This window comes from Mycteria americana, chromosome 2 (assembly GCF_035582795.1).
Source record: "Mycteria americana isolate JAX WOST 10 ecotype Jacksonville Zoo and Gardens chromosome 2, USCA_MyAme_1.0, whole genome shotgun sequence".
In the NCBI taxonomy this organism is placed as follows: domain Eukaryota; kingdom Metazoa; phylum Chordata; class Aves; order Ciconiiformes; family Ciconiidae; genus Mycteria; species Mycteria americana.
In genome coordinates this window covers 102,743,966-102,757,851 of record NC_134366.1, presented here as the reverse complement: position 1 = coordinate 102,757,851, position 13,886 = coordinate 102,743,966, and the positions used below count along the sequence as shown (strand labels likewise).

Below are 13,886 nucleotides of genomic sequence, written 5' to 3'. Positions count from 1 at the left end.
TGTTCCTTGGCAGATCTTTCATCTGAGCGCTAGATTACATCTGGTCTAGCTATACCTAAGGAAGTATCAAAATTTGGTTATTCTGACTGCCCTAGATTTCAAGAATAGAAACCATAAATCTGACAGCATGTGGGGGAAGGAGGTTGGGTTTTTTTCTTTTAGTCTTTGCTTAAAGCAGTTCTCTCACCTCTCTGAATTCTGTGTTGTATCAACTGTATTTTATGCAGCATGTTTCTTGTTTGATTGCCCTTGGGTTTGCCCTCTGTTTTTCCTGTGTGTCTTTTCTACAGGATGTCATAGTATATTTCTCATGTTTGTTTTTTCTCCTGAATATGCTTAATGATCATGTTTGACTGGATAGTTAATGACTGGAAGTAGTGTGTGCTGTTGCATTCAGAGAACAGCATTACTAAGGCAAGATAGGAAATGTGCTAAACGTATGCATCTCTCAATTCACCTGCCCTGCCTTAATTTTTCACCCTGAGGCTTTCCAAGGGAGAACATCCTGGGTTGCTTTTTCATGCATGCCATAACTGTATTCTTTAGCTACTGCTATGTTGTAAATAAGTTTCAGAGCAAGCTGAGCATTCCTTTTTTCCTTCTTACCTGTGGTGTTTTGCACAAGGCTTTAGCAGTCAGATTGGATTAAGTAGGTGTCTGTAGGTTTGGCCCCAATGAGAAAAGTCTTATGATTTCAGGGAGAAGGAGGGGAAAGCAAGACTGTTGTAGGATAGCACATCTTGTGGAAAAATAATGGCATACAGTTCAGTTTGAAATCCCTGAAGCTTTCAGTGCCAGCAATGTGTGGCTTAAGAGTTATAGCCAGTAAGTTAGGATGTCACTTTAATCATGGAAATCCTCATTCAACTCCCTGCTTAGCCACAAAATTGCCTGTGCAACTAGAGAATGAGTTCTTCTGCACTTGAGCTCCCCTCCTGTCAAGTATGAAAGATTACCCTTCCCAGATACGTTGCAAAAATAAGTAGGCAGAGACCAGGCAATGGTCAGCCATTACAGTAAGAAGCTGCGGCTAGATAAGCACTGGGAAGGGTAGGCAAAAGGCCCAGGGTGAAGGAATGAGTAGAAACACACCATCTATCACCTAGAAAATAGGAGGAGGGAGAGGGCTACAGGAGGCCCCGATAAACCACCGTACCAGCATGCCATAAAATCACCCAGTTATCTTCTCTACTCCCCCAGCCTGAACAACTAGCTGAATACCAGTAGCTAAGCCATTTCCCAGTGGCAGTTCAGTCGTCTTCTGGGAAAAGTGAGCTGGGATGGCATTACACTGCCCAGAGACACTTACAGCATTCTTTTGAGGGAGCAGATAAGAAATAGTTTCTTCATGGAAGACAACTTTTAACTCCATGTATTCCTCCAGGGCTGTGATCCTGCCCTCTTTGACCCCATCTGACATACCCTGCTGCCCAGTATATCTGCAGGACTAACCCTATTATCCTCTGCCCAATTCTGTCTTTTGATGCCAGTTCCATATTAAATCCCTGAGAAGTCCTGCCTTCTGGGCTTATTCTTAAGACTCCAATTTCTCATCTCTTGTTTTCTGTACTGTCATATTTCAACTTACAAGGCAGCCAGGGCAAGAAATATATCTAGGTTCTGTAAGGCACAGCCTATATTCATTGAGCTGTAGAGCAAGACAGGCTGATTTTCCTCATGTACAGCATAGATTTTCCTTTATTTCATGGTATCACAAAAAAGATGAGGATTTGCTCCTCTCTACTTTGTAAAAGGAAGAAGAAAAAACCAGACTCTGTCTTATTTGAAATTAAATGTTCTTTTAAAGGCTTGTTTGAGTATCTACTAATATATTTTTAAAACATCCCCAAAAATCTATGGTCTAACTTGTCCTTTATGAAACTTCACGGGGCATCGTCATTATACAGTTAGGTGTATAGGCATGAGGAAAATATTGGTGTACTGTAGGATCGGATCCAAAATTAACAAACTGTTGCTTGAAATATTTGTAACAGCTCTCTCTCTAAGCAGTGGGAATATTTTCAATACCATATGTTACTCACATCAGGATGTGACAAGTTTATGAAGGCACCTCGTGCATGTAGTAGAAGAAGAAGCTGTTCCTTGTTAATTCTGAGAATGGAGTGAATGTTTGCAAGTGGAAAATATAAACTGGGACAGGAAATTTTTTTATAGTTTTCTTTCTTTATGGCAGCTAGACACCAACACAAGAGAGCGCCTTAGAAATTAATGATTCCAATGCTTATGATTTCAAAAATAAAAAAAAAAAAACAGGGAAAATTATGCAGTACATTTGAAAATATATTCTGGAAGATGGTCTCTGCACTGCTTCATTTCAGAATTATGCTGAAGAGCTGTTTATCGCATTCCTGAGGGGCAATACACCATCTCCCATGGCTATAGTCCTGACTTAGAGACCGAAAATTTTTAAGTTTATGGTGCTAATCACTGAGCCCTGCATGTGGTTTAGAGTTATAGAGCAGGAGGAAACTAACACGAGTGAGTTTGTTTATTTGGCGAAGATGAAAATATTTATGTGCCGTTCTGCTAGCTGGAGAATCAAACTACAGCATGCATGGGGATGCTGGAAGCTGAATCCAGGAGCACACTGCCATAGACACCACAAGTGAGAAACGTGAGGAACCCACACACAACTTTGGGAACCTGTGGTTTGCACAGAGCATGCCATACAGTATCTGTAGGTCTAGAGCAAAGGAGCAGTATTTCACAACACACCTTTCAAACTGTGCCACAGGGATCTGCCACCTTCTAGCTGACAGACTGCATATCACAGTTCCCACATAATTAAGCTCCAGGGGAGCACTAAACACTGTGAAGCAACTGACATCTTTTCTTCTTTTTTGTTTTGTCCTTTTTTTGCATTTATTCCAGACTCTTCATTTGAGAGGGAGTGGTATAAAGCAGCAGTGAGGAGCTGCCAGAATACAAAAGACCAGCTCTCCCTGGCATTTAAAACCCCTTTGCAGCTTGCATGAGTCAGTGCTGATATGCTGTGATTGATCAGACGACTTGTTAGTATCACAATGAGTCCCTTTTGCCAAACAGTTCATGGCCCAACTGATGGAGGAAAGATACTAGCAGGTTTTGGTTGCTATTTATATCCACTTTGGCTCTGGGCAAATCCTAATTATCCTTAGAATTAAGCACAGGCTCCTGAGCAAATGTACAGCTATCTCAGCAGGGCTTTTTCTTTTGGCAGGCAGTGTGTGTTGTATTCTAGTAGTTTGTCTTCTACAAGCGGTGTTTGTATTCTCCACCTGTTACTCAAGCTTTCCTAAATCCTTGGGTTGATGTAAGTCTAGGAGGTTAGCACAGGGAAGGAACTGAGATCCTGTTTCTCATAGATAACTACTGCAGCTGATTTTTGCATTACTCGCATCTTTCTCTGCAGACAAGAGGACGCCAAGCCCATTTTTAAGATACACTTTTGCAGTGCAGTTTATGGAAGACAAGCAGAGGTGACATTACCTCACTGAGCATTATGGGTTGTTTGTTAAGAAAAAAGTGGTGGGAAAAGGTAGTTTGGAGATGCGGAGCTATTTACAAAGAGCATACAAAATCCCATTCACTTCTGCTTTATCAATCCCAAGGGAAACTCTTGACTGGCGAGAGGTATCTTCTATCAGCCAGGTTTGGGTTCTTGAGCAATTGATTCCCCTGCCTTGATTCTCAGTAAACAAAGGGACATTTACGCTGAACAAAGGGACGTTCAGTGCTCTAGCCCCTTTCACACACTAACTTTCTTCACAAGCTTATAGCCAGGTAAATTTTTAGGCCAGGTCAATAGCCCTCTCTCTCTTTTTCCTCCCTGTCCTAGAAACAGGTGCAGACTGATTATCATGTTGTTTTGCTTTAAGTATTGCAAATATGTGAGTAAGTGCAGGTTGCTTGTGCTGTCTGGAGTTGCCTCGAGGAAAGGACTGGACTGTGGTACAGAAGATGGCTCGGGACATGCACAGGATGACAGGTGTCATCCTGCAGCCTGTGCTCTCTACGTAGATGCAAGCCATGGCTGCAAATGTAAATGAGACTGGAATCTATGCATTATTTACGGTAGAAAGGGTGCATAAGTGAGGTGACTAACAGTGCTAGTCTGTCTTAGCTACATTTTTGATGATTCTTTGTCTTTTTCATTGTGCTGTTTCATTTAAGGAAAGATTCAAGTGTAAGGACTTGTCGACTTCAAAGTCCACATGCTTTAGCCATGTAGCTCTAGAAAAAATTCACTGTCTTTATAAGAGCTGGGTCTTTGGAGCTTTATTCACTTAAGGGGATCTGGATTCAAACCCTAATCAGGTCATGAATGAAAATAGAGTAGGTGAGGGGAAGACACTTGAGGATTTATAATCTTATGCGATCTTTCTTATAATAGGACTTAAACAAATCCTTCTGGATCCCCAGAGGAGTTCTTAGCTTTCACTAGATGTTGACTTAAGTACCTTGAAAGGATCAGGTTTTCCAACATTTTAACCTCTTTCCATCATGAATTAGATGCTGTTTGCTTCCCTCTCCTCCTTTCCTCCCTCCCTCCACCCGTCCTTATTCACAGCACAGAGCTACTGAACAATTTGACAGTCTTCACACAGAGATCAGAACTGGAATTACGTGAGTATAACAGGTCACAGCTGAGGTGTTCAGGCTGTGGGGGAAGCTTGCACAGCTCCTTATGTACACGATGCCTTCCTTGCTAAAGCTGTTGCTGTTAGTCACCCACTTGGATGAGCAATAAACTCACTGGCGAATTTCAGGCTAAGTAAAAAGCAGCAACTGTGCTGGGACTCTCGACTGGAAAAGCAGCGAGCGCAACATCACGTCAGTTATAATTGCTCATAACAATGGAATTTAAAAATGGCTCAGCTTCAAGTCCTCTGTGTTCAGTCGCTAAGGGGAAACAGGTTTGCTCAACTTTAAAAGCGAGGCTACAGGAAATGAAGGGTGTCAGAAGTACAAAAATACAAGCTTTTGAATGTGTGTGGGCCAGGATGATCAATATATGATACATGGCAGCTCATTAGAAGTGTGTCAGCAATGATACCTCAAAGTCAGGGAAGGAGCTGAGGAAACGATGCGGCAGCCTTGCTGAGGTACAGAACGGGAGGGAGGATTTAGATAAACAGAATGTGGGAAAAGGGAAATCTTTAATTTATTCCCTGGGATACTGGAGTAAAATGTGGCAGTGGTGTCACAAGACTGTGACAACGCATTGTGGATATGTCAGCTATGTCTCCTAGCTGCCATGTCTGTAAGTGCTAGTACATGATGAGACAAGTACTCTTAATTGCGGTGATGTGTAGGAGCCCCACCATAGCCCAGGAGACACATGGTGCCAGGCCCTGTTCAGAAGGAGAAAAACAGAGTAGTCTGTTCCCAAGAGACCTAACCATCATGCTTTTCTGCCTGAAAGGATACATTTGACATATTAAATCACCAAGGTAGGTTTACCTTGGCAGGGCGTTCTTCCTGTTGATGTGTTGCTTAGCCTGTATTATCTAATGAGATCAGCCAACAATCAGCGTGGCTGACAAATGACAAAAATGTTGATGAATAGCTGAAAAATCTGGTATGCTTCAGGCCTCCTTAGCATCGTTACAGAGCCAGAAAGAGCCAAGATACAGAAGTATTTCCAGGCCACTGCAGTGAGAGCCATTGCTTCCTTACCTTTGAAGATCTCCAAACATGTGAAAGCTGTGTTGCTCCTCCTTCCTTTCTGTAACTGGGAACTTTGTGAAATTGCTAAATAAGAGACATCATGTGTTTCATATGAGCCTTCCAGACCCTTGTCTTTCTCACATGAGAACCTGTCACCCACCCTTGGCTGCAGTGATCAGATTCTTCATGCAGTCTTTTTTGCTGATTCAAGAGATTCCTATTGTGGATCAGATGGGGTGAGAGCCGCAGCGATGCCCCTTGTGATGGGGGAGAGGCACAGAGGGCACTAGCTCCCAAGGTGCTTGCTTGAGGTTTGAAGAACACAGCCTGCCTTGCCCAGTGCCCCACTGGAGACTCACCAGCCCACAGTCCCAGCCGGAATTAGTCATCTGTTCAGAAGCACAGACGGCTGCAGCCAAAGTTGTCTTTCAGGAAAGAAGTGTTCTCCCACTTGGTACATGCCCAGTGCAACCAATTCTCATTTTGAGGTCCTGTTCCCCGTCATCCTGGGGCTGACTCTTCCTTCAGAAGAAAATAGAAGGAGCTGCTGTTCACTAGGCAAATCCAGCCACCAGGGCTTATGAATTCATACGTGGAGTTGCTCCCATGGGCCAGAAAGTGTTCCCACCCCTGCTGAAAAGCTCAGCAGGGTCTCATGTAGCATCCCTCAAGCATTTGCCCCCTCTCTAAGGCTCCAAAGGACCTGGCTGCCAGGACAGCAGCAGGGGTTATGGGTGCTCAGGCGTCGGCTGAAAAGCAGTCTGAAAACTGTCAGGATCAGCCTGGCAGCCCATAGGTAGATCACTTAGGCAGCTGTGGGCAAAATTTGGTATTACTTAGATGCTTTTCTCCTCTTTTCATCTTTTGGTGAAACTAGTCTTTCTTAGCAATCATCTATGAAGAGAGCCTGTACAATGGCATTCTGTCCAGGCATGTTTCTTGTCTCTAGTATGATAAAGTAATGCTTTACGTTTGTTTCTAACACCATCCAGAAACTTAATGGCATATGAAATTGGAACATCAATAATTTTTCTTTTGCTCTGGGCCCAGTGCAGATAAGGAAAGAGAATGGCATTGTGTGGATGAATTATATGGATCAACCTTTAATTTTGTTTGGTTTGCAGTCTGGTAGCCAGAAGAGCCAGCTTGTTTCTCTTTGGGTAATTATTAAATGAATCTGCTTCTGTATAAATGAAGTTTCCATGTCTGCTATGTCCTGAAACCTCTCCCTCTCAGAGCAGCAGCCTCTGGGTGAGGGGAGAATCTGCCTTAGTTAAGGAGATCTGAGCAGCTCCGTGCTGCTGCCTCTGTCCTTCTTACACAGCTCAGTGCTGGGCTTTCTGTGGGTGACAGAGCCTCTGCCCAACTCTCCATATATGTTCCCCACCAGGTACCTCCTGCTAGCCTTGGCTAAACTCCCTTGTTCCACTGATGGAGGGCATCCTGCAGTGGAACTCCCAAATCCTGGCCCTAGCACATGCACTTGTTTTCAAATGAAGGCAAACCATCTGGGAATTACATTGTCACAGTTGTGTACAAGTATAACCCTTGTTTTATATTCACATTTTTTCAGTAAGGTTGAGGAAGTCCTTGTGTGGTTAGTGAGTGTGAATTGCTGAGTTAGGAGGAAAAATAAAAGAAACATACTGTCACCTGATGACTTACTGGCCTCCTTCTGAAAACAAGCAAACAAACAAACAAACCAAAACCCAACAAGCCGACAAGTAAAGCAAGGGCGGTACAGTTCCTGATGGCTGAAGCCCTTTGCAGAAATGTTTGCAGGTATAACATTTTCCTATGTCTGTTCATGCATAGGCACGGAGGAGAGGCATAGGGCAAGGAGAATTAGCCCATCCTTATTAATGTGTACCTGCCAGCGCACACCCCTGGCACCCAGTGTGCATGCCTGCATCACCTGAGGCTGTTCAAGCCTCTCCATTTCTTTACATGCTCCCTCTCTCCCTCCAGTTTAGAGTGGGATTACTTGCTCACCGGTCTGCAGTACTTACTTGTGGGTGCAGGATTCTCTTCTGTTCTCTAAAGCATAAGTAATAATGGAGAAAATTAATACCAAGAGAAGTTCCTCAGGATGCTGATCATGCCGCTTAGGAATACACCACTTCTTGAGATGCAGGCTTAGCCTTCCAATGCAGAGAAGGCAAAAGAGAGTGGTAGTGTAGTCACAGAGCTGAGAAGAAACCAAGGGTCAGCTATCAGGGACTAATACAGTGAAGCCCTCTTAACTGGCTAATGAGGTCCATGGTTTATAGTGTTTAAGCAGGTGGAATTTTAATCATTTCATTCCTGGTCACAGCCCCTGCATTGCATCCTTGATCTCCGTATTCTTTCTATTGTTGTGTTCAAGTGCATCTTAAAATACAGCTCAATTAATTTGGTGAAAATTGGAATAAAGTAAAATTTATAGTTTTAAAAAGTAGCCAATTTGAAACATAATAAGCAGCTAGCTTGTCAGGCTTAACAATAAAATGTTGTTAAGACATCAGCTTGGAAGAAGAGACTGTGTATTAAGTTTCTGACAGCTGGATTCATGTTTACAGCTTTCAGAAACTCAACAGCTTTATAAAAAGCATTATAATTTCTGTAGAACAAAGAAATATTACTTCAGCGCTCATCTATGCCAACAAAGAATGATTTTCAATGCTTTCTCTAAAATCTTTAAAAAACATTTTCTGTCCTTTCAAGAAAGTACTAGATTTTGAATAAACATTATGCTAGACAGAGCTACTAGAAGACCAGTTAAAAAAAAAGTTTTCTAGAGCTGAGCTAAATTTCTTAAAGTTATGAATTTATTAAAATTTTAAAATTGCATTCTGGGTCCTGAAATTATTCACAGCATGATGCTAATTCACTGAAAACCTTAGCTGCAAAACAATGGTGGTGATGGTGTGATTATGTCCCACTTTTATCTGATTCCTTAATGTTAAGAGCATTTGTCCAGGGCCGAGGAAACCTCTGGCTGAGGGAGATTAAACCCAAATACCTAAGAGCACTATGTTGGGATGGAGCTTCTCCAGTACCTACTGCTGATCCTGTTCTCCTCTGAGCTGTAAACTAGCTGTAAACTAGCTTCCTCTGTGTAAACTAGCCCCCTAGGAGAGGGACAAACCTGCTGACGAGGTTCAGAGAGTCCCCTCTCTGCTGATGAGGGGTTTGGTATCAATATACAAGGTGCAACAACTCTAACAGGAAGGGTTACAGAGGGACTTACCTCAAAATGCTCCCTAACCCATCACCTCAGGTACTTGCCTGGGCTGGAGAAGGCCCAGGACAGACTTCACTTTCTGCCAGGCTCCCAGTGGTTCCAGTTTAATTGCCCATACAGTTCACTGTGTGTAGAAGCTGGAACAGTCTGTTCCCACCATGGCTGATGCTCTGGTAAATAATGACCTGGGAAGTGGTAAGGGGGGTTTTGTTCTCTCTGGCACAAGGGGGAAACAAACCTAAGACTGTCACAACTTGGGCAATTTCCCCAAGCACTAAGCATCCCTACGAATATTTTGTAGTTCATTGCTAGAGTATAGAAGAAACTCAGATTCGATTTTGTTTCCTTTTCTTATGAGTACTCTCAAATGGAATATATCAGTTTGTGTTGAATGGAAGGTCTCATGTCAAATTTACAATATTTTTACATGCCTGTAAAATCCTTTGATTTGGATTTGATGGATTTGAAGGAACCTGTCTCATCCGTTTTGAAGAGGATGAGACTGACACATTTAATTCAATTTGATCTGGACCGATGGCCTCAAATTATTATGGTTCAGATATTGAACACTGAAAAATCACTCTGTCATAGGACCATATCAGTTGCCGTCTATCCATTTAGCAGAATGGTAATGTCAGAGCCTGCCAAGTCCATTACTGATTTGGAGATACTCTTGTGTCTTCAGACAGTATTTTTTGTAGAGGGGTGCAGTGTTGCGCTAACACTGGCATTTACACATGGATTGTGGAACCCTGCATCTCAGTTGAAGAGTATAATTTACCAACACCTGCCTGAATTGGGCATTTCCTGGGTAATCAAGCAATTTTAATGTAAGTCATTTTGCAGTACTAGTATTTTCAACTCTGTAGACAAATGGTATGTGAGAGACGGGACTCTGTAATTTAGCAGAGAGCAGTAGTGAGTGAGATTTTCTGTGAATTGAATGTACAGTGTGATTATATGTAGAAGATCCCATTTTTCAATTCATTTTTCAAAGACTGAATGAAAAGTTGGCATCATTATTTTGATTAGACTATGTAAATATTTATTCTACTCCAATTAAAAGAAGAACTCAACTACAGTATGTTTGCCTGGGTTGATTTTTATTATTTCTGCTCAAATCCTTTCTGGAGGAACCATAATATCAGCATTTCTTTCTTTCTCCTCCTTTATCCCTGTCCAGTCTCTTCCTAACACTATTGCTCTGCACATTGTACATTGTACTCATCACAGTGAATGTCAACTGTAGGAGATGGAAAAAAAAAATACTGTACCTTTTAAATCTGGGTAGAGTAGACATTTTGGGTATTGCAGTTTTCTGGGGTGCTTACAGGAATATTTTTTTAATAAACAGTTGTATTTTCCTAAGCGTATGGATGTTGTACTAAACTTTGGCTCTTTCTTTTAACAGGCTGTGAAAGAAGAGACCTCTTTTGTAAATCCCAGTAAGACCTCCAGCCTGCAGGACCCTAATGTAAGGTCTGTTGCTTCTTGTCCGTAGGGAAAACATCAAATAAATGCATGATATATTGAGGCATTTTCCAAACATTATCTCAAACAGGTGTTACAGGTCAGTTTGCGCATCCCCAGGTTGCTGTGGAAAGTTCACCAAGCAATGACCTGAGGAGAAGGTGTCTGTCAGAAGGGTGCTTATTTTATATACATATATCAGATATAGTTTAAGAACTAATAAAAGCTCAACTTTAAAAATCAGACTGAGTGTATATACTTAAACAATTGATAAAAGCTCAAGGTAAAAAATCAGGTCTAGTAACAAACTTAGAAAAGCATATATAAAAATAAGTCAGTTTTCATAACTTTTGTATCAGAAACATGCTAGGTGTCCAAACTGGAATATCCTTGGTTTTGTGTTTTTCTGATTTGTGCAAGGTTTTTTTGCAGAAGAAAAGGCATTTGGTATACTGCCTTCAGAAAAACGGCTCATTTGCAGGCAGTAATGACTACGTGGGATTGTACTTTTAGTCTGTTCATAGTGGATAATAGTCTTCCTTTTTTGGGGTGGCCATTTTGAAGAGGCATATTAATTGTAAACATTATTTGAATGGCACAGTGTGCTGTCTTTCTGCAGGTGACTAGAGAGGAGGTTACAGCATGGGTATTTGGAAATTGCCTGCCTCTCTATATATGGTAGTGCCATCACTTTGGACATCGTTAGTGTCAAAATCTGAGAGGAGAGGTTGATGAAAAAAATAAGGGATTTAAAACATGGGAATCACACTAGCTGTTAATGAGCTAATTATGCTAGCGTATATGCTATATATGTTTATGTATATGTAATATACGTATGTACTAGAGCACTAGTCATCTCATGATTTTATTTTATAATTTTCTGGTGGTGACTCTTGCAACTGAAAGCAGACGTTTAAGCGTCTTATAGAAAAGGCTAGATGGGGGGGTAATGAATTATGTTTGACAAATTAAATGATTCTGAACTCAAAAAGAAACAGTTATAGTTCTGAAAATTTGTCAACCATTTTTTCAAATGTGTATCTTTCCTATAGGGTGATAAATCAGCAATAGTCTTAAAAAAACATTTCTGATCAGATTGGACTAGCAGAGCTTCTACGTTTGCTTAGTGAAAGCAGCTACCTAGAGAAGAACAGTGAGGATGGTTGGTGGTGCTGAGGCAGGAGGAGACATGAGAGGCAATGCTATTGCTTTCCGTGGCAGTCCCTGGCTTCCCTGCAGTACAGCTGTGATTCCCAGTTCTCCACGTCTCTCATCTCGTTACACCCTGCAGAGCTGTAACTTCTAGCCTGGCAGGCCGTGATTTTCCCATTTGTTTGTCCAAGGGGCTGCAAAGTCTACGTGATGTTTAGAATCACCCACTTTTCTCCTGTGACATTGCCCTTTTTAGACCTCTACAAAACTTTCTTAGGACCACTGAGAAAATTCATCACGTATGTTATACAGTAACTTATTTCTTTGTTTAATAGAAATGGGTTTCATGTATTGTCTTTGCCACAACACCCTTTGTTGGGTTGCTGTCACTTCCAGAAGCAGTTCAGGAGGACCTGGTTTGTAAAGCCCTGTGCAATTTGGAATGTGGCTAAAGACTTGTTTTCATTGCTCACCTTTGCTGAACTTGTGCATAACATCTGTAGAAAAGCCTTTCTATTTCACATTTTTTAATAGATTCTCTCCTTCTTCATCATGCTGAGCTGTAAATGAGTTGTGTGCTTTGTGAGTTGAAGTACTATTCAGCACGAGTAAGGATGGCAACCTGGCTGCAAAGCTAATTTTACTGTTTTCTTTTGTGCACATCCAAGCCTATAAACTCGTAAAAGCCACTTTGGAGTTCTCGGTATGCAGCAGTCTGGTGTATATTTGTCTAATATTTATTTTTATCTGGTTTATGTCAGGCATTGTTTCCTCTACAGTCAGTTGTGCCAAATGAAATTGTATTGTTTTATTGCTTTGTGTCTGTGTCCTGGAGGTGCAAATATACAAGTAATCAATGCTCGGGGATAGACCAATTTTAACAGCCTGCATTCAAAACTCAGAGAATAATGCAAAATAAATTCAGTGTCTAACCAATTCTCTTTCTCCTTCAAGTGGCTTCCCTTTCTGCCGGGACATACGCACCCTTGCAGACAGCCAGCATGTGACCTATTTGCCAATAACATCCTCTATAACCTTTATTTTCTGGACTTGGATGGGCACAAATGAGCCTTTGCTCTGCTAGGAATTGCATCTGAGTAGAGTCAAGGGTTAGTTCATACTGGTCAGACAAGTCACCTGGGAGTTTTTCTCTTCTTTAGTTGAGAAATAGAGAAGTATCCTTTGTGAAAAAGCCTCCCCATGGAATATAATTTTTATTCCTGCAAGTATCCATGCAGACATTCCTGTAGACAACACCTGTGTGAATGTTTGAGGAATGTTTGCTTGCTGAAATACCTTGCCAGTTGAAACCAGTATCTGTCACAGCTATTTAACAATACTCCACTCTTTTCATGTAAGGGATTTATAGCAGGGACAGTGACTTCATGTATTTGATTACTGATGACTGTACAATGCACTAGCAAAATGCTCTGTTTTTTCCAAACCCAAGACACTGGGAAATTTGTTCAGGCTAGCTAGTAAGCAAACATAGGCAGTTTTGATCATTAACTGAAGCATGAATTGTTCATACAAATAGGGAAATAGAAGGTGAGGAAGGAGGACAGTAGTGCTTTTTTGATTAAAGAACTGGGCTCTCTTTGCTACCATTTTGTCTGCTCGTCCATTGCCGCTCTGAAGATTACACTTCTAATGAATTAACTGCTTGGATATGGCCTTCAATCCCCCTGAGCAATTATTTTAGCATCTGCCACAGCAGACTCAATTTGGCTAACAATTGCTATAGCTCCTTGTAGAATTATTTCTAGTTCAACTAGTAATTACTCATATGTATGCATGGTATAGCCACTTTTGCTACAAGCAGGTCTCCAGTCATTTTGTTGGTCATGGCCTCAGAATGGTGTATAATGTTGTGCTTATGCAAAATCATCATGTATCAGTCAATTTATTCACCTCTTTTCTGTGTCTGTTGGCAAACTGCGGATCCTTCTAAATCTAAGTCATTTTAAATATGGGGAAAAACCCCACACTTGAAGCTGAAATTGCACTATTTTGTCAGTTTTCAGGAGGTGAAAGCCTGTGAAATTTGCTCTGTCATTTGGTGCAGAAGCTGGAAGTGCAAGGTTTGTCTCCTGATCTTCCTGTTGATAGCTAACCTGTACACATCGGATTAAGCTGCAGGAGGATGTGGGACCACAGAAGAGTACAGTCCTCTCTCCTCCCTGCTTTTGGAGAGCAGTGCTGTGTGTCTCTCTAGCTTTCTCTCCTCTGGGTAGGATTTTTTTCTCCCAGACTGTTTCAAGTGCTGGTTCCCACATTCAGTGAGGAAAAAGCTGATGGCTCAGTCAACCCAATACGTGCTGCAGTGTCCTAGCTTACACTCACTGTATTCTGTAATTAAGGCTGATATAGT

General features: G+C 41.6%; 1 protein-coding gene across 1 annotated transcript in view; it reads left to right on the top strand.

Moving 5' to 3' along the window:
* EPB41L4B (erythrocyte membrane protein band 4.1 like 4B) overlaps positions 1-13,886 on the top strand; it is a 182,997-nt gene that overhangs the window by 127,129 nt on the left and 41,982 nt on the right. Inside the window, exon 19 of the mRNA XM_075495662.1 lies at positions 10,305-10,372. Coding sequence (XP_075351777.1) covers positions 10,305-10,372 — 68 coding nt within the window. The remainder of the gene's footprint in view (positions 1-10,304; positions 10,373-13,886) is intronic.